Source organism: Dryobates pubescens, chromosome 5 (genome assembly GCF_014839835.1).
Source record: "Dryobates pubescens isolate bDryPub1 chromosome 5, bDryPub1.pri, whole genome shotgun sequence".
Lineage (NCBI taxonomy): Eukaryota > Metazoa > Chordata > Aves > Piciformes > Picidae > Dryobates > Dryobates pubescens.
Window position 1 is genome coordinate 20,441,209 of NC_071616.1, and position 26,790 is coordinate 20,467,998.

General features: G+C 42.8%; 1 protein-coding gene across 5 annotated transcripts; it reads left to right on the plus strand.

Moving 5' to 3' along the window:
- Window positions 1-1,496: 1,496 nt before the first annotated feature.
- Window positions 1,497-25,584, plus strand: ZBTB1 (zinc finger and BTB domain containing 1). Of its 5 annotated transcripts, none has more exons than XM_054161743.1 (3): window positions 1,498-1,600; window positions 11,222-13,133; window positions 24,066-25,584. In XM_054161743.1, exons 2-3 carry the CDS (start codon window positions 11,242-11,244, stop codon window positions 24,100-24,102), a joined length of 1,929 nt encoding a protein of 642 aa, XP_054017718.1. In that variant the 5' UTR covers window positions 1,498-1,600; window positions 11,222-11,241; the 3' UTR covers window positions 24,103-25,584. The 5 variants fall into 5 exon arrangements, with proteins under 5 accessions (XP_054017717.1, XP_054017718.1, XP_054017719.1 ...); XM_054161744.1 differs by having other exon boundaries at window positions 11,222-12,961; XM_054161742.1 differs by lacking the exon at window positions 24,066-25,584 and having other exon boundaries at window positions 1,497-1,596; window positions 11,222-13,464.
- The last annotated feature ends 1,206 nt before the right edge of the window (window positions 25,585-26,790 follow it).

The window sequence follows — 26,790 nt, forward strand, 5'->3', positions numbered from 1 at the left end:
AAACCTATGAAGAAGTTGTGTTGTGGGAGTCCCTCCACCTTGCATGGAGGCTGCTGCCTTACAGCCACAGTGTCTTTTTTGCTCTTGGCATCAAACTCCATAGTCAAGGCTGCAGCATAGCGAGGGGGGAAATCAAGGGGGCCCTTTGGAGTCACTTTGAAAGCTCCACTTTTGTTTCATAGAGGTTAGAGAATCCCCAGGCAGACCCCAGGGGAAGGGGTAATATCTCATCTGGAAACCATGACTCTCTTAATTGGGTTTGTGCTGTTTGCTTTTACAGTGGAGGGACGCTCCAGAAAAATCTTGGGGGTCAGCAGCTGATGTTGGTACATTTTTACATCACCACCTTTTTTTTTTTTTTTTTTTTTTTTTAATAATTTCAAAGTTGTAATAAAATCTTTTAACTTCCCTAGAATTAAAATTTTCTCTTTGGCCAGTCTGGAGCAAAGAGGGATCCTTGGATGGTTGTGTCAAACATAAAAACAATGGCTTCTCTAGAAACTGTCCCAGTGAGGAGCTATGCAGATAAAACACTTCTGGTGCTTGCACTGAATGACAAATGTGATTTTCAGGGTGGAAAAGTCAAGTAGCAAGACCAGGAGTAAAGTGACCTGACACGTTTTCTCAAAACCCCTGTGGCGGGTAACAGGCGGTGCCCACAGCTTCAGGAAATCCCATGGGCCTGTTGCAGAGGAGCTGGGTGCTGTTAGACAGGAGAGGTCCAGAGCCTGATGGAAAGCAAGCCTGGGAAAAAGCCTAGAATGATGAGGGGATAAAAAAACAGCGCAGAATCTGAGCCTATGGCTGCCAGCCTCTGCTCCCAGCATCCTGAATCACCCTAAAACTGCAAAAGGGAAGATGGTGATACGTGAAATTGCAGTGAAAAGGAAATACTTTCTCACACAACTTGCAGTTGTTTTTCTTGCAGCTTGTAATGAAACCGTCCGAGGTAGGAGGCTGTAAAGCTGCGGGTAAAACTCGGACGCTAGATATCCACATGGGCAACCGAACATTCCCCGTTACCACCAGTCACGGCTGGTTTGAGGCGAAGTGAGAGGACACCCATTTCGGTGTGGAGACTCGGCGCGAGGGGATGCGGTGGGTTTCTACCCGCCTCTGCGGTTCCCAGGGGGCCGGGAGCGAAGCGGGCCGGGTCAGCCCTGCGGCGAGGGTCTCGGGAGGGCACACACCGGCGGACGGTGCCGAACTTCGGGTCCCCACTGTACCGCGGGGGGCTTCGGCGGAGCAGTGGCGGGGTCGGGCTTGCGGCACACGGGGAGGGGGCACCGCCAGCGCCAGTCAGGTCGAGCCGCTGCCGCCTCCCCGGCGGCATGGGAGGAGATGGGAGCGCGGCAGGGAGCCGCCCGCCGGGCCCAAGCATTGGCGGCGGCGCAGCAGCGCTGGCAGCGGCGGGGCCGGGAGCCGCCGGCCGCCGAGGGGAGGGGTCCGGCTCCGTGCGGTCGCGGCGGAGCCGGCGCTGCGGCAGCAGCAGGCGCGGCGGGGCGGAAGTCCTTTGTTGCAGCCGCGGAGGCAGCAGCAAGCAGCAGGAGCGGCGCGGGAAGCTCTTTCTTCGCAGCCGCTGCTTCTCCCCGCGCTGTGGGTAAGCGGGACTGCGCGCCCCTCCAGGCGCTGGGAAGCAGACGGGGGGAGAGGGGGGGGAGGCGGTGCGGCGGCCGCAGCTCCGCCGGCGGCGGGAGGTGGGAAGTGCCGACCGGCGCCGGCCGCGGCATGGCCCGGCGTGGCGTGGCGCGGCATGGCCCGCCATAGTGGCGCGGCGGGGAGCGGTGCTGCCAGGTAGGGACTTTCCAGCTGCGGCCAGTCCCTGGCGAACGGCGGCCGCCGTGACCTTGCACCCGGCGGCCTGGCGCGGCACGGTACGGTACGGCACAGCACGGTGTACGGTACAGCGTGGCGCCGCTCGGGCTACGCGGGGGCCGAGCGGTGGCGGGTCCGGCGCGGTTGTGCTGGCGGGGCGTAGCGCGGGGGCCGTGGCGGGCGCCCTCCACCTGCGGAGAAGGCAGGCGGGGAAGGCGGGCGCGGCGCCTGGCGGCGGGGCCCTGCGGAAGCCAGCGCGGGGCGGGAGGGGTATGCTGCGGCTCTCGGCGGGACGCCGGCGCTGAAAACCGAGAAGCGGCCTAGGGAGGTGCGGAGGTGAGAAAGGGCACCGCGTTGCCCTGTTTGTTATGGGGCTGGAAGTCACGTTAAACATCTCGAGTGCCGTTATCGCCGCCTAGCCCCGTCACCCCGCCAGCAGGGCAGCGGATCCGAGCTCTGCGTTCGCTTTTTCCTCTTTTTTTTTTTTTTTTAATCCTCTGGAATGAAAAAAGCCACCTCAAAACTTCGAGAGAGTTGCAGTAGTTCAGCGAAGAACTGAGCTGCAGCCCGGAGGGAACGCTCCGCCCTGGCAGGCAGGAGACTTAGGTTTCACTCGGGACTGGCAGCGCACTGGAGGTGGCTAGGAGGGACTAGGAATAGCTTTGTCACCTAAAAACAAGCCCTGTGTCGCTCTGGGAGCGGTGTCGAAAGTCTCATTCTTCAAAGGACTCCTTGGGTAAAAAGGTAGTAAAAAGAATAGAGGAGACTGGACTGGAAATGCTGTGGGTTAGGGGCTTGGTTTTTATTCCTTTCTGTTTTCAGGACATTTTGTAACTGGGATTTCCAAGTTCAGCCCGTTTGTCGGCTGATAGATGAGTGCCAGTTCCTCTTGACACGTAGGCATTGGTCAATGGATAGCATGCCCTAGATGCTCTTTAATGTTTGGATATTAACTGCCAGATTATGTCATTTGCATTATTTCCCTTGCACTAGAATATCGCAAAGTACAGCGCATACAGCAAAACTATTTGGGGTTGCAACAGTGCGGTGTTCCTTAGGCATTTAATTACATTAAACAAACATTCCTTTAATTAAAGGTGTTTGTTTAACATTCCTTATTACAGCTCTTGGAAAAACCCACAGAGAAGCCGTGAGAAGGGGGGAGATGTGGGCTTCTCATTTTTGCCGAATTACAACTTAAGCTTTCATGGCAAGTGGGGGAGAGGTGTTGAGACCATATGGCTGTGGGGAAAACCGGCCAAATGTGAACGGTTGGAGCTCTGGCAGAGATTTCCCTAGGCAGCAGTATTGTGAGTTGACAGGATTGAGGAGAGATTTTTGAATGCCTGGCCAGAAGACCTGAGGAGTCCTGTTCATTGCACTCTGATGGTGTTCAAGGTAGTGGGGAACCAACAGGCATCGGGGCGGGGGATTGTGTGGATGAGGGGCAGCTATGTACCTTCATTACACAGGTAATGAAGAGGTGGGTTGGCGCTGTGTGGGAAGCTTGAAGAAGTAATAGAAGCCCCTCCTTCCTGGTAGCCAGAAAGTTTAGTGTGGAGTAAGATCACAGGCTTAACAGATGCTTCAGCTCTGCTTGCACAAGTCTTTTCTTCATCAGGATCAACCAGTGTTGTCACTGGCACAGGACTTTGCAGTAGTTATGTTGAGAATGCTCATAATGATTGGTGATTTGGCCTTCTAGATTTGTTCTTATCCAAATTTCTGAAGTTAGTGCTTTCACAGTTTTCCATTGTTGCTGACAGTGGAAAGCCCTGAAGGTCTGGGATGGATAAAGCTTTAATAGTTAGTTCCCTGCTATATGGAAAAAACATAACTGCTCAGAATTGAGATAATGAAAGATTCCTGATTTAAATACCACTATCCTTTCTCTTAGTTGTTACCTTTCACCAGAGTCCTGCTGGGCTTCACATGCACGGAGTATGAGAAGCCCTTTGTGTATTTCTCAATTTGACCAGTAGTTAGTGCTTGGGTTGTCCTGCTCTGCCTTTGCTTCGGTGCAATAAACAGCATCACCCAAAGAGTTCTGCTGCGGACACAGTATGTGGGCACATCCACTGACATAATTTGCATGAAGACCATTTATATCCTCAAATTTGTCTGCTAATTTTTTTTCTTCACAATTGTTGTGCCATTGCAACACAGTAGAATTAGCTGCCTTTTCCCCCCATATTAAATCTGTGTCGTTGGATGGAGACTTCAGTGGCTGGGGTTTTTTTTCATGTTGTTGTTTTATGTTGCAAATGAAGCATTCGAGATCAGAGTCAACAAAATCCGTAGCCTGACCTGTGTGTTACAACTTAGTGTGCTTCATCCACGTACACCCAGCCAGTTACTAAGCCAAAGTACAATTTGTATTTAGACAAGGATGCTTTCCTGGGAGGTGTATGTATCTTGAGGGTCTTAGACGGCTAAACCATGAAGATGCCCCTTGAATTTTAAAGGGTAACTTAGAGAGCCTAGATGAAAAGGCTTGTCTTTCTGCTACAAGGCATAAAAGGGGTGTCATGTTTTTTTCCCCACTAATTGTTTCTTTTAAACATATAATTTATCAAGCTGCCTGACAACTTTTTACAACTGTAAAGGTGTCAGATAAAAGATAACTGTGACTTTCTAGAGTAAGCCTGTGTGGCTAGCAAGTCACTTTAAAAGACTAAGCTTTCTCTAGTACTTTTACTCCATAGATGATCTCATCTAAAGTTATTTGAAGTTGAGATGTGGCTTTAGTGAGAGCTTGGGTTTCCTTCATTTATTCACTCACCTTTTTCTGATGCTTTATTCCTTGTCTTTCAAGGTGTGTTCTCACCTAGTAACATCTAATCTAACCCATCTTAACTAATGCTCAGTTAGCAGCTGAGAATCAGAACTTGCTAAATTTTGATGGCTATTTCTGATTTCTGGAATATGGATGCTGAATCAGTAGAGAACTGCCTGCTGAGGAGGGACTGAATGGCTTATACAGACTGTTTGGGGGTTTTGGAGCATCTTGCCTTTCCCTAGTTCACTCAGATCTGTCCCAACTGTCAGCTGAAACTTGTTTCTATACGTTGGCCACAAGTCTGTTTAAAATTAGTTGATTCAGCCATCAGGATGTGTCTGAAGATGAGTATCTACATCATTGGAAACGGCTTCACAATGAGCATGCCTGAAGGCAGTGGATTGAAAGGGCTATGGGAGGAGGATAAATTATACCTTCAGTCCTACATAGCCTGAATAATGGATCTTAATTAGATTTTCCCTGGCAGTACATGGAATTCCCATAATTGTTTTAATTCATAATCAAGGTTATGCTTGCAATGCAAACTGCATCTTAATCATATCTACTGTTGAAGTGGAGGGTGGTCACTTGGCCTCAAGTTTTTCTTTCAGTGTTTGAGTAAACTCAGTCAGCTTCTTGGACTCTACAGTACCTGAGCAATCTTGGGTGGCTTCTTCTTGAATATGACTACATCGAAGTTGTAGCCTGTTGATCAACTCCATGGTTAGTGAGTAGCCAAATGCCTGAGCTTCTCAGGAATCAGGTGGAGAAATTAGACATTTCATAGATTTTCTTCTGAGCATCTGGATATTATCAATTAAGGAGTCCAGATTCTTTGGTGGATCTAACCTACAGAGGCAAAGTAACTTCAGGGAGGGAGACTTCTTGGGAGCTTGCACCACGGTGGGGTATGGCGTCTGACTGCAATGGGGAATTTGCTTTCTGCTGCCCACGCGCTTGTTCCTTTGGATAACTGGGCGTTGTTTTCTTGAGGTTTTCTAGTCTTGTTTTCTATTAGCACCGAATTCTTCACTCATTTATTATACTTTTGTCTAGCCTGCTCTTGGTTTCCAAAAAAAAAAAAAAAAGGGAGCCAGTAACTAAGTGTGTAAGTGCTCTGTTTTTGCCTGCTCAGCAGTGGAAATGCTGGGTTTTGAAAACCACCTTCTAATTTTAGGAGCCGAAAGGCTCCTAAGCTCTGAACCTTGTGGTACATCTTTTTTAAAGGCAGAGAAGTTAGCAAAAGATCTTTACCAATTCTTTGTATGAGTACTTTTATTTTTTCTTCCTTAGTTTTACAACATCTCTGAAAATTTTAAATGTGAGGAAATGGCAAAATGGCTACAGTAAATACCTCTTCTTTCCTGTTAGTAAACTTATAAACAATTTATCTGGTTAGTGTAGTAGTGCAGCTTACCTGGTAATATCAGAATAGTGTCTGAGTGCTGACTCAAAAGAAGAAAATCTCATCGCAGGCAGACAGCTTGAATCAAAGCATGGCAGTGTTAAAACTAACATTTACTTGGAAAATAAAATGCATATGGAGACTTTGAGTTTGCAAATCGGAGTGAAATTACCTGATTCTGGTATCCTCACTTTTCATTTTCATATCAGATGCTCATCTGACTTATTTATTAAGAACGCATCTGCATCATTCAGTATTGCTTATGGTGGGGCCTGTGGCTGTGTTCACTGTACAGGTGGATTATTACCGAAGATGGAATTACTTGGGTTCCTCGACTTTCCTGTGACATTTGTGACTACAGTATGCGAATGGTTCACAAAGGCACTGTGTTAGTCAGTTGGGCAAGTGGCTGACATTCCTCTTCTTGGAACAGAAAAGAGTCAGAGCAGATCAGAAATCCTTAAATGTTTTGGATTGCTAATCTTGCATACACAGTGTTTTAATCTCCCAAGATACTTGGTGATGGATACATAGAGAGGACAGCTCTGACTGGCTTCAGTTGCTGCTGGTTGCATTTCCCTGTGTGAAGAAACTGGAAATCCAAAGAATGCAAGGCAGATTTACTGGGGAAAAACAAAATTTAAAGTTTGAAATTACCTCTCCTGGCACTGATGGCAGTGGGATGCTGTTCTCCAAGGCAGTGTTCAGTGCTGTAAGATTCTCTTTCTTGTCCCCTTGTCTTACTCACTTCATATCCTCCAAACGCCTTGCAAGATGAGCAGGGATCTTGTGTTGTTGCTGCTCAGATACATCCCTGGACAGATCCAGAGGATGCTCTGAGCCAGGAAGGGAGCCTTTGGTAAGAGGAGTGGAAGACTATACTGCAATATATACAAAAATGGCAGCTGATTTAATCTTGCATTAATTATGGCATTTCTTGTGTATACACATAACTTTGAAACCTTGGGTTTTCTTTAAAAATACTTGTTTTTATCCTAGTACCTTTTTCCTCCAAAGCAAACATCAAAAATAGTTTGCAGCACTGAGCCACCCACATGGATGATAAATGCAGATCTCTGCCATTTGAGTAACAAAACAATTAAAGTAACAAAATAATGGTAAATTTATCATTTTCTGAGTTTGCTCTTCGTTGGAAGAAGTTTGTCATCAAGCCTGTGATAATTTGTGGTGGCAAAGGGATGTCAGAACTGGGAATTTGGGGTTTAACTCCAACTTTGATGGATTCCCCAGTGAAAGCACTTCCCTGCAACTTGGGTTTTCCCAGCCACTTGCCCAAGCATCTTTTCTTCACCATTTAGACCCTCATTGCGCCCATTTTTAATTGCCTCTGCTGCTTCTTAATCACAGTCCCATCCTCTCTGCTCAACATTCTACTCCCAGCTTTGCCTTTCTTTGCCATGCTTGATTTCCAGAGGTTTTTCCTCCCTCACATTTCCTAATATCCCTGCATTTTCAACATTTCTGCTCCTGGGTCTGGCTCCCATCAGCCAAAACTGGGCATTTTTTCCATTCAGGAAGGGTGCTGAAACACAGTGACAAGTTGTCACATGGAACAATTTTTAGCAAGCCCTGCTGCCATTTTGTGACTTTGTGGAGGTGGCATGTAGAATGGTTTGAGTTGGAAGTGACCTTTAAAGGTCATTGAGTCTTCCAACCTGATCTGTGAACTGTGAATCTTTGAGTCCAATGCCCTGTAATAATCAGGGACATCTTCAACTAGATCAGGTTGCTCACAACACCATGCAATTTGACCTTGAATATTTTCAGGGATGGGGCATTTACCATCAACCTGAGCAACCTATTGCAGTGTTTCACCACCCTCATAGTAAAATATTTCTTCCATGTTTCTAGCTTGACTTTACCTTCTTGTAGTTTAAAATCATGTCAGAACTCTGTGCAAAAGGGGAGTTTCACCCTGGGTGGGATAGTGCAGGCAGGCCTCTGGACAAAGGAGCTGCAGGAAGATGAAATGTTCTCATTGAGGCTGTGAGATTTTACTATCAAAAGCATTAAGTGTGAACAAGCTGATAATTTTTATCTTATTCACTCCCTCAAGATTATAGCTTGTCCAAATTCTGGCAGATTTTTATATAACAACGTATCCAGGACCTGGCACTTTCTCCCATACAAAGTCTTTCTTCCAAGATTCTGGAAGAGAAACTTTTTAAAAGTAATAACCTACATCCATGAAAGCTTTTTCTTAGTCTCATTTTTGGAATAGTTTTGGTTGAAATTTTCTGTGGAGGGAACAATAAACCAAGCCCAGTTCAAAGCAGACAATTCATAAGGGAAGTTTTGCCTTTGCTGGTTGAAATGTGTCAAAGCTTTAAATAGCCCAACACAGGCTGTTGTAGTGGGAAGTGTTAGCAGCTGTAAATATGTAGTTACATACAGCAGGTTAATTCAGCATCCAGAGGGAGGATGCCAGTACTTTCATTTACATAACTAACTTTAAACACTCTCTATTTTAATACCTACTGGCAGTACTACCACAACAGAGGCCGAGTACATATCTGAGGACCTTGCCATCTTGGTCAAGTGACCTCATGCTCTGGTTGCTTTTTTCCAGAGTAGTGGTAGGAGGTAGGCATCACCACAGGCTCATTGTTGTGTATCAGAGTAGTGCTGAAAGCTCTGCATGAGTTTCCCTGTCAAAAGGGGGAAAATATTTCACTTTTTTTCAAAGGAAACTTAGGAACTAGTTTGTACATTGTCACTCCAGTGGCTGCCAGGTTGTTCCCACCCTGTGGAAGTGCCCTGATCTGCAGGTGTGTGTGGATACTTGGTGACCTTTTCAGTACCACTTGCTGCTTGTACTGCCCTTCTACTGTTGGATGATATGATGGAGTTCTTCTACTATACTAAAAAAATTCTCCAGGAAAAAATTAAACTTGCCACTTTATAAGGGTGAGATCAAAACAGCCGTCCTCTGCTTTTTCTTGTCATGACAGCAGCCCATACCAAGAGGGCAGTGGTGCCTTAAACAACATCTTCTCACTTTCTTGGTTTTCACTCTTAAAACGTGGAGTTCAGTCCTTTGTCATTATACGACTGCTGTTGGTAATACTTAATACAGTATACTGAATTACATTTCAATTTCTAATGAATTACCTCAAATCCAAACCACATTAGCAGCTGGAAGAGTATAAAGTGCCCTTTTATAATTACTTGATTTTGAAAGCATTGCTCTCAATATACCTGAACTCACCCAGTGATCTAGTCAATAGTCAATCTTCTTAGAAAGACATAAAGTTGTTCTAGAGATTGTCCTACTTTCAAAGCCACCCTTGTGTGAAAGTAAGAAAGCTATTAAACTAATTTCATACAATGAGTTGTATTTCTGCAGTGTACATCCCTGGGCCAAACTTGTCAGAGAATTATTATGGTAGTGTTCTTTCTTTGAGTTTTGGGTTTGGAGGACTGTGTTGAGAACAGAGGAGCAGCTGCCATTTAGATGCTCATCATCAGTGCAGTTCAGTCCAAATTTTGAGGTTCCTGTTGCTGGAAAAGGTTTTATGCTGATGGTGGTCTGTGAGAACTTCTATATGAACTCGCGGTAGGCAGTATGGCTGGGTGGGGTGAGCATGTTCTTGTCTTGAGAGCTTGAACATGTTCCTTCCATGGCAGCCCTTCATGGAATGAAGAACAGTGACTTGAAGGTTTGCTGCTTAGCAGGCCAGGCAAAACTTACAAGTTGTGAATTCAGCATTAATTGTGGAATTTAATTTCTGTACCTGTTGCCCAGCTTTTAGGACATCTGAGCTGTCAGGGGAAAAAAAATTATATTTTGTGTATATATTGTTCAAATTTTAAACACTTGAAAGAATGGTTGCAAATAAATCTACACATTTCATTGAGTCATAAAATGCCTTTTAATATATGTTGCTTGCTAGCCAGTACTTAATTTGTACAAATCTCTATTAGTTATTTGCATCACCTTTTGTGATCACCTTTCATAATGACAAGAATGCTTGTTATTACCATAGGCTTTTCATTTCAGTTAGGGAGTTCTTTATACCTTCTGTTTGTTTCTCCCTCCCCTGCCTGTATGTTAGTAAAGGTCTTCCAAAGCGAGAAGTGGCTAGCTGTTGGTTGTGATTGTACTTGGTTCTGTTTAGCTTCTCTAAATCAAATGCACAGCTCCTGTGTACAATACATTTCTTCTGGATGCTTTTGATCACATAAGCCATTGTTTTCTTCCTCTTTTCATTTGAGAACAAGCTAGTCCTTTCACTTGCAGCACTCAGACCTTTTGCTCTGTCTTGTCCTCCCTTGTTGAAGCTTCATTTCACAGTGGCTCCACTCCTGGCTTACTAGCAGTTCCTCATTGCTGAGTTTTTGTCTGATCTGCCATCTGCATGCTTTGGTTATGTTACAGTGCTCTGAATGAGTGGTTTTGAGAGCAGTTGGAGGCACAGCGTGCACCACTTCCTGCTGCTCTGCAGTCGGTGTGGCTGTCGTGCAGCTAGCCTGGTCACCATCTGCAGCGGGCTGGTAGATGGGATATGCCATCACAGACAGGCTGCCCTCTGTTTCTGAGAATGCATTTGAGTTTTCAGTTCTTGATTTGCAAGGCACCTTGCAGATAAGATTGAAACTGTTCCTGAGCTACCCTGAAGAGCAAAAAGTGCATTGATACATCTTTTATGGATGCTTCACTGATGTATCTTAAGAGTTTTCTTTAACGGGGAGCAAAACGAGCCCAGGTTGGTTTCCAGTATGTGTTTTCATCATATGACCATTGGACTGACAGGTGAAAAGGCAAGTTGGGACCGAAGAGTGGTTTGTTACAGTCAGCTTACCTTGAATAGGTGTCCTGGGGCCATCTTACAGAAGTCTACCCTGTGAAGTTTTTGAAGTTTTGCATTCAGAACACATCTGAAAATCTTGTCTGTAGGACTTTGAGATACGCTTGCCAATTTATATTCTAGCAGCATTGCTCTGATTGACATGTGGTGGGTATGTTTATTAGTTTGCTAGTCTTGTAAGTCTAGTGGTGAGAACACGGAGTTATGTATGTTTTCACTGGCATCAATATTCATAAGTAGTTACCAGCAAAGCTCTCCAGACAGGAAACTGTACCACAAACTGTGTGAGAATAGGAAGATCTAGAGAAGAAAATGAAGGCTATTCTTCCGTGTGTTGAAGTAGGTTTTGCTTCTTATGTTCGTGATTTAACAGATGTCTTCTTCTTTATGCAGGCCTATAATTGAATTACAAGATGGCGAGAACCAGCCACAGCAACTATGTCCTTCAGCAGCTGAACAACCAAAGAGAGTGGGGCTTTCTCTGTGACTGTTGCATTGCTATCGATGATATTTATTTTCAAGCACACAAAGCAGTCCTTGCTGCATGCAGCTCCTATTTTAGGATGTTTTTTATGAACCACCAACACACTACAGCCCAGCTGAATTTAAGCAACATGAAGATTAGTGCTGAATGCTTTGATCTTATTTTGCAGTTCATGTATTTAGGAAAAATCATGACAGCCCCTGCCAATTTTGAGCAATTTAAAGTGGCCATGAACTATTTACAGCTGTATAATGTACCCGAATGTCTAGAAGATATACAGGATACAGACTCGTCTAGCTTAAAATGTTCATCTTCTGCTTCTAGCACCCAGAGTAGTAAAATGATATTTGGTGTAAGAATGTATGAAGATGCGCTTGCTAGAAATGGCAGTGAAACAAACAGGTGGGGCATGGAGCCGCCAAGCTCGACGGTAAATACTTCCCATAACAAAGAGCCTGATGAAGAAACTTTGCAGCTAAGCAGCTTCCCTGAACAACTGTTTGATGTCTGTAAAAAAAGCACCACGTCCAAGTTCTCTCACACAAAAGAGCGTGTGTCCCACTCACGCCGTTTTGGAAGAAGCTTCACCTGCGACAGCTGTGGGTTTAGTTTTAGCTGTGAAAAGCTACTGGATGAGCACGTGTTAACGTGCACTAACAGGCATTCCTACCAAAGTGCCAGGTACTATGGTGCTGAAAAAGTAGACTTCAATGAAAAGGACTCTACTTCTAAAATAATCTCCACACAAACAGAAAAGTACAAGGGAGACTCAAGCCAAGCTGTGGGCAATTCTTCGTCTCCTGTGTCAAACATCACAAGCAGAAAAAGCAGCACAGTTGCCTCTGAGGCATCAGGTGAAGATGGAAGTAGAGCATCTGAGAGGAAGAGGATTGTCATCAAGATGGAACCAGAGGACAATCCTGTAGATGAGCTGAAGGATTTTAATATTATTAAGGTGACCGATAAAGACTGCAATGAGTCTTCTGACAATGATGACCTAGATGATGAACAGGAAGAGCCACTTTACAGATACTATGTTGAGGAAGAGATGAGAGAGAAGAGAAATGCTCGGAAGACTTTAAAACCCTGTTTATCCATGGATGAGGATGAAAGAAAGTGTTTGAAAAGTCCTCGGCACCTTAACAGGAAGGCTCCTTCAGTGCAGGAAGATGTGGAGAACGCTCCCTGTGAACTTTGTGGGTTAACAATCACCGAGGAAGATTTGTCCTCTCATTATTTATCCAAACACATAGAAAATATATGTGCCTGTGGCAAGTGCGGTCAAATACTGGTCAAAGGCAAGCAGTTACAGGATCACGCACAGACCTGTGGAGAACCCCAGGATCTGACCATGAACGGTATCAGAAATTCTGAGGAGAAAATGGACTTGGAAGAAAACCCCGAGGAGCAGTCGGAAATAAGGGACATGATGTTTGCAGAGATGCTGGAGGACTTCAGAGATGGTCACTTCCAAATGAATAGCCTTCAAAAAAAACAGTTATACAAGCATTCTGCCTGTCCTTTCCGATGCCCTAATTGTGGCCAGCGTTTTGAAACTGAAAACCTAGTGGTTGAACATATGTCAAACTGCCTGGAGCAAGATCTGTTCAAGAACTCCATGATGGAAGAGAACGAGAGGGATCATAGACGTAAGCATTTCTGCAATCTTTGTGGGAAAGGATTTTATCAGCGTTGCCACTTGCGGGAACACTATACTGTTCATACCAAGGAAAAACAGTTTGTTTGTCAGACATGTGGGAAGCAGTTCTTAAGAGAGCGCCAGTTGCGGCTCCACAATGATATGCACAAAGGCATGGCCAGGTATGTCTGTTCCATTTGTGATCAAGGAAACTTCCGAAAACATGACCATGTACGGCATATGATATCTCACTTATCAGCTGGAGAGACTATATGCCAGGTCTGCTTTCAGATATTCCCAAATAATGAGCAACTGGAGCAGCACATGGATGTTCATCTGTATACATGTGGAGTATGTGGAGCAAAATTTAATTTGAGGAAGGATATGAGATCTCACTATAATGCCAAGCATTTGAAAAGAACATAAGCATAAACATACTGGTTAAACATTAAGTTGGCAGCAGAGAGAACACCAAAGCAAGGCATAGAGTATAGCAGACAAAAATTGGGAGGAAAAAAAAAAAAGAAAAAAGGAAAAAAGAATAATTTGAAAAAAATAATTCTCTTTTTTATTATTTTTTTTTAAAAGACCCTCCTAACCATAGGTGTCTATTTAGGCTCATTAAGTATATAGCTTTGAAAAGCATCATGTGTTTAATTATTACATATTCACTGTTTCCTAATACCAGTTTCTGTTCTTAATTTTATTGTTTTACTAAGTAGATATACAAATCATTATTTTTAAACTGTAGATTAAAAGCACAATGTTACCCCTTCACTGACTGCTATTAAACAGTTCTCAGATCCATGGCCGTAAGATGAGTGCTTTAATATTTCCATGTGTTGTTTCTTCATGTGAAAATTTTAGATCACAGTGATTAATATGCAAGAGCATAGCTGTTCATAATCCCCAAATTAATTTTCAAAATGAAAAGAAAAAAAAACCCAAAACAACAAACCAAAAACCAAAGCAACCAACACCAACAGCAAAAAAAAAAAAGACTCAAAAAAATCAATGCCAAGAAATAATCTCTGACTCCACTGGTCTTCTACTTCTTGGCTTTGTTGCAACATGCTTCCCAGGGGTGAGAGCATACAGGTGCAGTTAAACCTTGCAGACTTGGACTGATGTGCACAAAGGGAAAGGGAGCTAATTAATGACCGTTGGGATAACCAAGGAGTTCCCAGCAGAGTGGTCATTTTCCAGACTTGATACCCTGGTGTTGGCCTTTCTTTTACTGTCTGTGCCTACTTGGGTATATATATATCCCGCTTATCCTCATATACAAAGGAAGAGTGGCTGTGGTGGAGTGCTAGGAATGCAAAATGGCAATGTGTATCAAAGATCTCATTTTTCAGCCTAGCCGTAAATGGTGCCTTGCTGCTTGTGTTGGAAAGTTAAAAGTGGGATGGGTGTGAAGATAGTCCTCTTGCTTGGGTGGGGAGGGGAAGGGGGAGCGTGCCTCATGTGAACCGTAGGGGGTTTTTTGTTTCTTGTTTTTGTGATACTTTTCTAAATATTTTGGTTTTCAACAAGAATATAAAAGGAAAAGACTGCAGAGTTTGCTTAATAAATGTGAAGAGATTTTATGCCTTTAAAGATTCCTTTCTGATTCTAGTATAGCCCTAATCTGCGTAGCTTGTCTCTTAATTTAATTGAATTTAAAAATCCTACTAAGTACCAGCTGACATGAGCTCAGTGAGGCAGTTTGGTGTTTGAGAGAATGACTGGCTTTGACTTCTGGGCACCAGCTGTCTAAATGTTTGTTAAGCATGTGATTTTTTTACTGGGGGGGGAGGGAGGAAAGGATCCTAATATGTAATGGTGGAGAAAACTATTAGAAAATAAGACCCATCGGTACTTACTTCCAGCAGATCTCACTTTATCAGAGAGGTTAGTAATGCTGTTTCTCATGGAGTTGTGGAGGGAGAAAAGCAATTTAAATCAGCAACTAAGGTAGCTGTAGTAGATGCTTATTGTAAGTTTCTTCCAACTGAAATTACTCTGTTCTTTCACCTCATGTGCCAGTGGTGGGGTTGAGAATAGGAGCCAGAAGCTGAAGGTCTAGTCCAGGGCTTTCATGTGCTTGTTGCTGTCAGAGTCAAGTTTTGATCCTTTGTCGATTCTTGGAGATTACAAGGGACATCAATTTACACTATTTAGAGTTCAGAATCTCCACTGTAACTATTAATATGAGTTGCCCTGCATTTATTCAGTTTCAAATGTGCATTAGAATTTCTCATAGTTGGCAGACATTGTGTGCCTTTGTGCAGTGGTGGAAGGATGCCCCCCATCGACCCAGTCATCAGCCAGCAACTAGCTCCCTGGGCACTGACTGCACTGTATGATGCTGAAGCCAACCAGGCCCTGAATAACACAGGCCAAAAAGACCACGGACATGAATGTGCTCCAGCATTTCAGTTAATTCAGTGTGACCCCGTTCCAAGGATTCATTCCCTATTCTCCATCCCAGCTGAGACTGAAGCTCAGTGTGTAAGAGTTCAAACAGTAAGCTGGATGGGTATTTTAACACTTTCTAGCACTGGAATCAGGGATAAGGTGATTATAAGCTTCTTAGGAAGATAAAATATTTAACTATAATAATCATCTTAGCAATGAAGTAGTGTGACAAGTGCTGTAGTAGAGGAGTTGGAGGAGTTAATACATGGCACAGCAATTCTCTGTCATGCAGGTTATCCTTTACAGTATCAGCTATGTCTGGATGGGAAAAGTAGCTGAGGGAAGTGAAGGAGAACTGGAGGGTGCTGTGGGAGTTGGTAGAAGAATCTTGTGGCACCGTGGGAGTGGGGAGGCAGAGTGGGAGATACCCAAGTGGGAGGGAGTGTCAAAGGCTGGAAGGGCAGGATTAGAGTTGTGCAGTGGGAAGCAAATCCCAAAGGTGGCATGGAGTGGGTGGCTGGAGGAGTGGATAAAGTGTCCTGTAGAAGCCTGTGAGGCTGAGTGAGAATGACTCAGCTTGGCTGTGAGAGCTGTCTGCCTGGGTGATTAGCTCACTGTGGCACAAATGGGTGGACTGCATACCAAGTACAGCCAGCCTCTATGCTGGAAGGACTGCAGTGGCACAGCAAAGCCTAGATTAAAGACCTTGTTGAAAAGGGGGAGGTGACCTCGGTGAGCTAAGAGATCATTCCCAAATACAGGGAAGGGCTGAAAGTGATTTATGGAGACACCTGTGCAGGGTCAGGAACTCTTATTTACAGTGTATTGGTCTGAACTTGACCCAAAAACTTTTCATGAGAAGTTACTTCCTAGTGTAATTAGACCTGCCAACTACAAGAGTCAAATGAAAGAACTGAGAATGACAGTTACATGTACTATCTAACTTTGGAATACCTTTGTTTTTCAAATACAAGATATGCTGTAGTAGCCTTTCAGATGAAAGTTTGTTAAACCTTTCAAACTGAACTTGAATTGGTTTTTTTTTACCCTGTTCTGGTGAAACAAAACCCAGTGCTTTGCAGTTCATGTGTATGAATGTCCAGACTAAAGCTCAAAAAGAGCCTGAGTTGCACTGCAGGGGAGCTTAAGTGTGGGTCTACTTGTAGATAGGTGGAGAAAGCCAGAATAACTAAAGTAGCCTGAAAAGTGGTCAAGGGGAATACAGAAGAAATTGCAGCATGAGCATATAAATAAAGCATGAGCAAGACAGCCAGGCTTGCAAGTAGGTAGGGAGAGTGCTCATGGTGATGTGTAAAAGCATTCAGGGGAGTAGCATGGGATTATTGAAGAAAAGGCCAGGAATTACAGGATTTGGGTTGTGGTGAATGGTACAAGGTGTGGGTGCTGAGGCAGCCTGGGTCTGATACTGCTGAGGATGGGAGTATTCTCCCCAGAATGGGATATCTGCAACAGAGTGAAACGATGGTGTTCCAGTGATAAAAATTACTGTGGAGACAGAATGAAAGCAGACATGAGGAAAAAAACACAACAATTGCAACTGCAGTATTCTAGAAGTCTTAATGTTACTTGAAAGACAGTGAAGGGGAAGCAAAAATACTTCATTTAGAATTGTTTCCTCTAACAAATTTGTACTTCTCACTAATCATAGCACCACTTCTTTGCATCTCCATACTATGTGGAGTAAGAGTGTAAAAGTACTGAAAGATGTTTGAGAGTGGTGTAAACGTATGGCATTGCACAAGGCGCAGCCAGAAAGAAAAAGACTGCTGGATGCTCTGACTTATATTTGAAAGTGATTTGCTGTCCTTATTTTTGGAGGACCTCTCCCTGTTCTGTTTTTTTCCTCATTTTGGCTGTTGAGCTTCTTTTTCAGTTTCAGAGGGGATGTTTCAAATGTTTAAAAACAATTGTGTACATGTTTATTGGCAACTTCTTAATTCAAAGTGTAACCAATAGATCTGTAGAGAAATCATGATCTGAATACATTAGAATATCACAGAGTTACAAGAATTTATCCTTTTATTAGGGGATTTACCTATTTAATATTTTTAATTAATGGAGAAAATACAATTCAGCCTATTTTTTTATTCAAAGCTGAAGACAGAAAATGTACTGTTCTGGAGAATATATTAAAAATACATTGTTACAATAATGAATACTTTGACTATGCTACTGTATTTAAATGCACTAGTGCTAAACATCAGGAGTATTGCAGCCACTGGTGAAGGCCTAAGCTTGCACCTCGAGCCTTGGCAGCCTTTTCTTCCTCCCCACCTAGTTTCAGCTGCGATACCCTGTGTATGCCACCCTCTCAATCGTCACAAAGTGTGTATTTATGTGGCTTGACAATGAACTGAATTAAATCGTGGGCTTTTTTTTTGTCATTCCTTGTGGGGTTATTTTTTAACTGGACTAGCTCCCCACTGTGTTACGCGCCAGCTCCGTGTCACATCTTGTGTAGAAGGGGTGGCATGAGGGGAGAAGAAGAGTGGCAGGGAGAGGGGCTTGTTTGCTTAAATCACCTGTGCCAGAATTCACCCAGCCTTAGCTCTGTTTCCCCTAAGCATCTTTGTGGAAGCTGAACTCTTGTGTTCATCTCTTATTTCCTGATAAGGACAAAAGGCAGCCCAGCCTCTTACATACAAACGAGATGTATCTTTGCTATCTGCTCCCTTTATGAGAGCTGGAAACCTTCCTGTGTGCAGCTCACCCCTCAAATATGCTCTGGAGCTTTCTTAGTCTTTCATGAAACAAACTACGTAGCTCTCACAGCCACTGGGTTTAGTGTGGCTGGTGTGGCTCAGGGCCAGGAATGAGCTGAGCCTCTTGTTTGGCCAAACACCAGGAATGGCTTGCACCTTCCTCTGGACTTCATGCCCTCCAGCTGTGGGCCCAGATGCAGCTTTGCTGCTTACACCCTCAACAGCTGGGCCCCTGCCCTCCTGTTGCCCTATGCCCCTTGCCAGACAATGTGCGCTTTTCTACGTGTTGGAATAGATAGAGACTGTTGTCTCAGTTTTGGTCTCATACTTAAAGCTCAGGATAATTCCTTGTGTAAGTTAAGAAGATGCGGGGGATATCTGTTACTGTCTCAATGTTCCTGCTTTTAAGTGCTTCCTAATCTGAAAGAGTTAAAAGTCAAATACTCTGACATCCCTAGTTCTTAGTTGATGTGATGCATGTTACAGATCTAAAGATACAAGATGAAGCATGACTAATTTGACTTTATAAAGTGTGCTGAAGGCTAGAAATTAGGAACATGTTTTCAAAAACTGACATTTCTGTAGTTCTCAACTGTAAACCAGTTTTCTGTGGTTTTCTCCCAGCTTCAGAAAAGCACCTAAAATGCTACTGTGCAGTGTGTTCTTGAGACATGTAAGCAGGCTGAGATTTTGAAGGGGGAAGATGCCACAAAAAAGGACATTTCATAAATTGTCTTCTGCCACTGTTACAGTCAGTTTTACAATTCTGGAATTAAGTGTGATTTTGTGGTTTGTTTTTTTTTAATGCAGAAAGACAAACCTCAATCTGTTACAAGGCAGCAGAGCTCATGACTCAGGAGTCAGTTCATCCTGACTATAAATATGCAGCCCTGAAACAAACAGCCCATGTTCCTTTTGATGCACTTGAATGCCCAGTGACAACTTTACAGGAGATCCAGTGCTATTGGATCTTTCTTTGGGTCACTTTTGCCCTCAAATGTCTTGTAGGGTTGTTTCAAGTCATAGCAATATTGTGCATCATGGCTTTAGTGAAACCATTTTCAGTGATTTGTGCACATTCCTTATATAAAAGTAGTTGAAAATATGTTTTTTAAGTTGTTATTAATGTAGTGAAGGGAACATAAGAAAATTATAAGATGAGAAATCAGCAAATAGTCCAAGGCCAGATTTTGTCGGTTTGTTTTGCTTAGCTAGTGTGGTATGCCCCACCACAAGAACCTAGCATTTCAGATTGGTCAGTATCTTTGATTCTCTTGCAAGAAAATGAAAAGGTTTAATCTTTTCCTGTGCCTTCTGGCACACTAAAGCTAGAGTAAATCTTCCTGCAGCTACAACTGTAAAAACAGTGCTGCATCTAGCGTTTCCTGTGGGCGAAAAAAACCCCCAACATCCAAGCCCTTTTTAGAGCTAGCTGTTCAAGAGCTTCCCTCTCAAAGTCTCGTTGCTGCTATTGTTTTCACTCAAACTCAGCTGGTGACTTGCATCAATGAGATCTTGGGTGTAGTGTTTCTTTTGGTTGCAAATAAGAGATGATCTTAGGTATGTACGTCTTGTGGTTCTCTAGACATCCCAACACTACTGACAGGGAATGAGAAGAGAGCATCCACATCCTGGAAGTCATGTGCATTGTGGTAAATTCACTGGAAATGAGGGCTGTCTGCAGATCCTTGTTTCTTAGCCTGTCAGGCAAAGTGCCACCACTGCCAGTAATTGCCAAGGTCTCTGGAGCAGCAGCAGTGTTGCCAGAATGAAAGATGCAAAAATCAGTCTTTTCCTCGTGTCTTCTTCCCATCCTTCCTGATAGCAAGATTGCTATTTTAAAAATGCATCCTTTTGGCTCTTCTGTTTGCCTTCTGTTTTATAAAAGGGGAAGCTGTGTTTTCTTTCTTTTTCAAAGCAATGACTAGTGCTAAGTACTTGTCTTTTTTTAAGTTCTCACATGTTCAGTTGAACCTACGCAACTCAGTAACACCTGGCTTTGGGGAACCATCCCGCTACATTGGGAATGGTCACCAGAGGGAATTCTGCTTCTGACTCCCTGGAAAATGAATGGGAGAAATAATATAATGTTCTTCTCTCCGTGCATGGCAAAAGCCCCAAGACCATGAATGTTTGTGGAAATGCAGATCACTGGCTAAAAATAGTTTACTGAATATTATAGTTTTGGGTTTGGCAGTAGATACATCAGACTTCTGGTATCAGTTATGCTCCTTCCTTTTACACAAGTCATCATTAGAGCATTTATTTGGGATACACTAAAGATGGTGCCTCTGATGGTGCCCTCCTGCCTGTGGGGTTCCTTCTAGTACCTAATGGTAGAGAGTCCCAGCTACCAAACTGCAGAGGTTCTGGTTTCTAGCCATTGGTTACTATTTATACAAAGTAGGAGCATTTATTTAAGAGATTAATTGTGGAGTATTTCTTCTTCAGGAAAGGATAGTACAATAGTATTGCAGATGGAGGAAATACAGGCTAAGGTGCCCTGGAGCTGATGAAGAAATTGTCTTAGTAGGTCCCACAGCCCAGGAGAGAGCTTGGATCTCTTAAGGTGCATTGTTAATTGGGTAGATTAAATATAATTTGTGTACACTAATGTATGCTGTAAAACATGACAGAGGCACAGTCTGGACACCTGGAAGTATAAAGATTAGCCCCACATAGTCTGCTTCCAGACAGGATTGTGTCTCATTTAGTTTCTACTGGCTGTTGCTCAGGTAGAATCATAGAATGATAGAATTGTTTAGGTTGAAAAAGACCTTTAAGATCATTGAGTCCAACCCTTAACTTACGGCTACCAAGTTTGCTGCTAAGTCACGTGGACAGTTGTGCCAGAAAAGACAGCAGCTTAAAAACTGAAAAATAAGTCAAAACACTAGAAGTCTCACAGTAATTGTTACAGTTTTTTCAACTTTAGTTTGCTGCATAAAGAGTTAAATATCTCAAAGGCAGTTTTCTTTGGAGAATGTTTATTTGAGCAAGTTCAGTGTGGTTTAGACCCCAAATAGAAATACTAGCTTCAAACAGAGCACTACTATGAAAGCAGGAATAGTCTGTGGCCTTCCAGACCTCACAAGTTGTGATAGTTTGTTACAGAGTCAAAACAAAGATGTCCCTTAAAAGACATCTACATTAAGTCAGTATATTTCACACCCTACAATCTTTTATCTCAGATCTGCTTTTCTTCCCAGTCACTGGGGCTGTATCAAAGTCACTTTGGTTCCGGATGAATGACAAACTTCTCAGTAAAAAGCATGTGCGGTATGATTGGCCCATCCAAGCTACTTAGACCTTTACAGAACAGGCTTTGACCACTACTGCTTCTTTTATTGAGCCTGAAGTACTGTATCCTCAGGACTTGGGAACAGTGAGTACCTTTGCCTGTTGATTCCCTTTACATTGCAGAAAGTGGGGAGGAAGAGCACAGCAGATGCTTACCTTTTAAATGGAGACTCAATGATCATCTTAGCTAGGAGGTGTTGGTTTGGTGGTGGGGTGTTTGTTTGTTTCTTTATTTGTTTTTCTCTCGGGTCCGTAGTTGGCTGAACCTTCAGACTTCTAGTAAAAGCATTAAAAGAGCTTTGTTAATATATGATGAGTTACACCAAGTTCAGGCACTTAATGTAACAGTCTAACCCATGCAAATGCTTTTAGTACAGAAACCTGATACCATGCCAAATCTGGAGAGTTGTCTTTGATCTGTCTCCAGATTCTCATTTTATTTGTAAACGTCCAGCTAATCACAGACTTCCTCTGAGTTATGAAGTAGAAGAAACTGCATCCTCTTTAACGTCCTTGAAGTGCTTTAACTTTGCAGATGGTGGTGGATCTGGGTTATGGGGAGGTATGAGCTCCATCTGGTGGCTCTCTGGGAAGTCTGCATAGTTCTAGTTAAAATGCTTAAACGTTTCTACAGATGAACAGAGTTGACTGTGTGAAGAGGGAAGCAGATCCTCTTGCAGCTGGGCATTCCTAAAACAGCTTCTGGTTTTGGGGTAGCTAGAGAATTTTAGAGGTATAATGTTGTGCCCTCCTCCCAGATTCTAATCTAGCTTACTGTGGGCTAAAAGCTATTACTGATGCCAGCAGTCCTCTGGTGTTCACAGTTCTGTATGTATACCACACCACCACAGTTAGCACTGATCAACAGTATCTTTTTGCAGTCTCATCAAATATTCACAGACAACTCACTTCCCACACTCAGAGGAGGTCCCACACAGCATAGTTGGTGTATTTGAGGGGGGTGGTGTAAAGTCATGCCGTGAGAGCTGCGTACAATCTGCAAATAACAGAGATCTTTGACTGTAAAGTTCAAGCTGGCATCTTAATAATAGCAATGTTAACACTGATGTTACTGGGGGAAAACAATGTTCACACACGTACTGTAGTTATACTACTTTCTTTCCCTCCTTTCTTAGTCTATAAACAAAAAACAAAGGCATTCCCAGACTTTTGAGCTAGTCAAGTAAGAGCTACTACTTTGAGGTGACTGCATCAGTCCAGTAAATTGCTCTCCCAAGATTCAGAGAATGTATTAGGCAGACACCTGGGCTGGCTTCCAGAACCAGCAATACTTTGAAGCTAGCAGTCTGCCCAAGACCTGCTTGCCCACATTCACATCACCCTTCTGGTATGAAACAAAAGCCATTTGTCCCAGATGGCTTTTTCACCCACCATTGTGCCTGTGACATGACACAGAGGCCAGATACAATATACAGGCAAATCTAGGCCTGGCATTTGATGTGAGGGCCTGGCTGCATGTCACATGAGGCATCCTATAATGTGCCCTGAAGTGAGAAGCACCACTCTCAAGGCTTTCCTCTCAAAGGCATGCCAGGATATTCAGCTCTGAGCTGGTCTTGAGGATGCTCGAGCAGGTAAGTGATGCAGACAACTGAGAAAAGCCTGTGGTGTGGCTCAGTTGGTAGCACATAAGACCCTTAATGGGAAGCTTGTGAGTTCAAGCCTGCAGTGGGCACTATTGTCCTCCCTACTCTAGTCATGGGGTCTGTGGTGACAGGTTGGACTCGATGATCTTTGAGGTCTCTTCCAACCTTGGTGATACTGAATACTGAAACCTGGCTTCATGTGCAGCCCTGAAGTCTTTCATGCTCTGCAGTGTAGACACAGCCACTTGGTTCAGGGCTGCCATAATGTGCATAGAAATATCAACTGTAAATAATCCAGAAGTGGGACATCCATATGCTTTGTACAATCCAGAGAAAAAAGTCAGTGTACAACTGAAAACACCTCTGAGGATTGTCTGTAAAAGTTAGATTCACACATTTCCGATTTCTTGACTGTATCAGATACAAAGGTGCTCATGTTTGTCATAGATTAGTTTGGTTGAAGGAGACTTACAGGAATAGTAAAAATGTATGTAATTTATCTGCATTTAACTTAAGTATTTGAGGAAGGAGGTTAAGTGAATGTAGTACAGTTACTTCTGAGGCAAGGGAAAAAAGAAAATCAAACCAACAATAAACATGGTCAAATACAAAATAGTAAAAGCATTCCAGGGTGGGGGTGTTTTAAGCTATGAGAAGTCCAGGCTGAGGGGAAATAACACTCATGCAATTTTCAGAGCATTGACTAAGCCAAGCCATAAACCACTGCTGGAAACTAACATATACAGTATTAAAAATAACTTCTGGGAGGCTTGGGAAGTGAAGTTTTCCTTCAGCAAATCTTTAGCTGTTTGAAAATGGAAGGCAAAAGAGAAACAAAAGTTTCTGCAACGAGCAAAACGTTGTTTAAGTTTTGTTTTGGTGGGGTAAGGGTTGAAGGAAATGAGGCTTTTAAACAGAGCTCCTGACTGTGGTGGGTCCTCGGAATGGTAACTGGAGGATGGGTATTTAAGCAAAACCACACCATAGTGAGGTGGGCGGGGCCACATCATGCTAGCAAATGCAGTACTGGAGTGTGGGCTTCTGACTTTTAATATTTTTCTTGCATTTCTTTTCTGCATGGCAGTAGTGAAATAGGGACTTCTAAGCTTCTGAACAACTGAGAGAACCAGGTTTGAAGAAGACATGAGGAAGAACTGATCGGCAAAAGATTTCATAAAAACTCAGAACCACGTGTGCCAGATCTGAGTTGGCACCACCTTTGCTTTTATGACATACTGCAGCAGTCGCAAAAGGCACCCAAGCAGTCACATTAGAACATGCAGTAAAAGTTGGTTTGGACTCTTCTCTGTGTTACAAAACTCACTTCCTTGTGACTATTATTTACACTTATTAAAAACAAATTCAAAGTCTCCTTTCATGGAGCAGACAGCCAAAAGAGGCAGATGCCAGGTATTAAAGGCTGTACTGAAATGAGTTTGCAGTATTTGCTATTCATGTGCTGGAGTGCTCCTTTTCTGAAATGAGGCTTTTTAGAGTTTCTGTCAAAAACTGATTAGACTTTTTAGTTCAAATACTAGAAGCGTATACTTGTGAACTAGAAAATGCATTTGCAGACAGCTCCAATGCTAAACTTACCAACTTTAAAAAGAGAAACGAAAATTAATCTGCAGTACAAATCTCAAAACCTGAGGACAGAGGGTCCCTGAGAAAGGACAGAATGGTGAGAAAGATCCAGCTGACCTGATATTCCCTGCTGCCATGATCATCATTTGCAAGCTGAAGAGGACCTTCCATGGAGCACAGTGCTTGTATGTGGAGAGCAAAGAAATGGTGCTCTGGTCTTACTGCAAGATTGGTGAAAAATTTTACCAACAAGGAGATGAGTAAATACGAAAAAAACACTTCACAGGGTGCACCTTGCTCTGGATCTAAGTCTTGCAAAAGCTGGCTTGAAAATCAGGCATTTGTGTTGAGATTTGAGCGTTTTAGAAATCCTAATGTTTCCAGATAAATTAATGGAGACACCCCCCAGCCCCCAAAACCCTAACCAAAATCCCAACAAGGCAGTAAATGTTTCAAATTAGGTCCAGCATGGATTAAAAAAAACCCAAAATTTAAAACATCTCTTTTGCTTCCCTCAGACAACAGCAGATTAGATTGAGCCATGATAGCAGACTAAACATGCTGATCTATATTCTGCTGTTGTGATTAATTCTACTCATGACTATAAGAGGGTATTTCATTGTTCAGTATAACTGTTATCTCAAGAAGAGTCTGTCTATGATTTATAATTGGCATAATTTTCATTACTGTTGTTATGAAGTATGTATTATCTGTATTGCAGCTTGTATAGGGCATGTGTCTGTGCTTGCTTTATTCTTTTTGAGTTTATAAAGTTGCTACACAAATGCAAGAAAAGATGTTCAGATATCTTTTAATGTAGTTGCTTAATCTCGTTATATAGCCCCAAACATTTCAGTGTATAGATGCTGAAGGTATCAGCTCTATTAACAAATAACACCTTAAACATCAATATAGGCATTTAAAAATCTCTTTGATGCAGTAGAGGAATGAAATTTCTGTCCCAGTGGCTGTGCTGGACCAGAGGGGAGTATGGAGAATATCTGGGCAAAGCCAGATATGTACTGGGGACTCTGCAGGGAGAAGGCACAATATACCTGGGAAATCTAATAGAAAATAGGATGTTACGATAGGATCACAATGAAGGAGAGGAGAGAAATCTGTTTAGAGCATCATCTAAAGATAGGCCTTCAACAGTATACTGAGTGTAGGACATTTAGAACAGGCTGCAAATATTCTGTAACTTAGCAATTATTTGTAGTTTATGTAGAGTATCACTGAAGACATTCCAGGTTAGTTTTCATCATCTTTAAAGCTTATTCTGTGCTTTGATACACTATCTTTAATAAAATATTCTTATAAATCTGCTTATTATTCTCATTTAATTCCATCTTATACCTGAGTTGATAACAGTCCTGGCAACAGAGCGAAGTTGTAGTTAACTACCTGCTTCATCTGCTCCTGTGTTTTTCCCATTCATCTGCTACACATGACAAGAAGTAAAACTGAGATAAGTAAAAGTCAAATAATCATAGGAATGAGAAAATAAGAAAAAGACAGTATTGCTCCAGTTCAATTACAAAAATTCTTCACACTAAGCATTTAAGTGAATCAGAGAAAGTACTCAAATTATATTGACCTTTGAGTATGAAGTATCGGCCTTAGCCTATGTTTATAGTACACAATCTCCCATATGTAAGACATCATCATTTTCCAGCTTTACAGTTACTGCCAATAATTACAGTGTGGTGTTTAATCCCATTCACAGCAGATGTAGACAAAATTCTGTTTTCATTTATTCACCCCCCCTGAACCATATGGATCCTTTTAATATCTTCAAACAAGACCAAGAAGAGTTCAACATCAAGTACACTAGAAGATAAGAATTCAAAATAATCCTGCCAAGGTGCAGACATGATCTGAAAACATAAGATATTATTTAACAGAAACAAGTGCAAGCTGGAGTCATTAGCTCTGCAAGTAAAGGCCAGCTACTTGATTTCCATTGAAAAGAATCAATGTATTATTTTGGATCAAATTCTGCAAATGAGTCTGCAACATTGTGCTGTCACAAATAAAGGTGAAACCCGAAATGTCCAAACTGGAGTCTTATTTGCTCCTTTAGAAGCGCTACTGCATATATTCATAATGGCTGCAGTTTTGATCATGGCCCTTAGAAAGTAGGATACAAGTTGAATGCACAGAATCCAGAAGAAAGCAGTCCAGAAGAATGTCTAGAAACCCAGAAAACTTTGCTGAGAGAATGA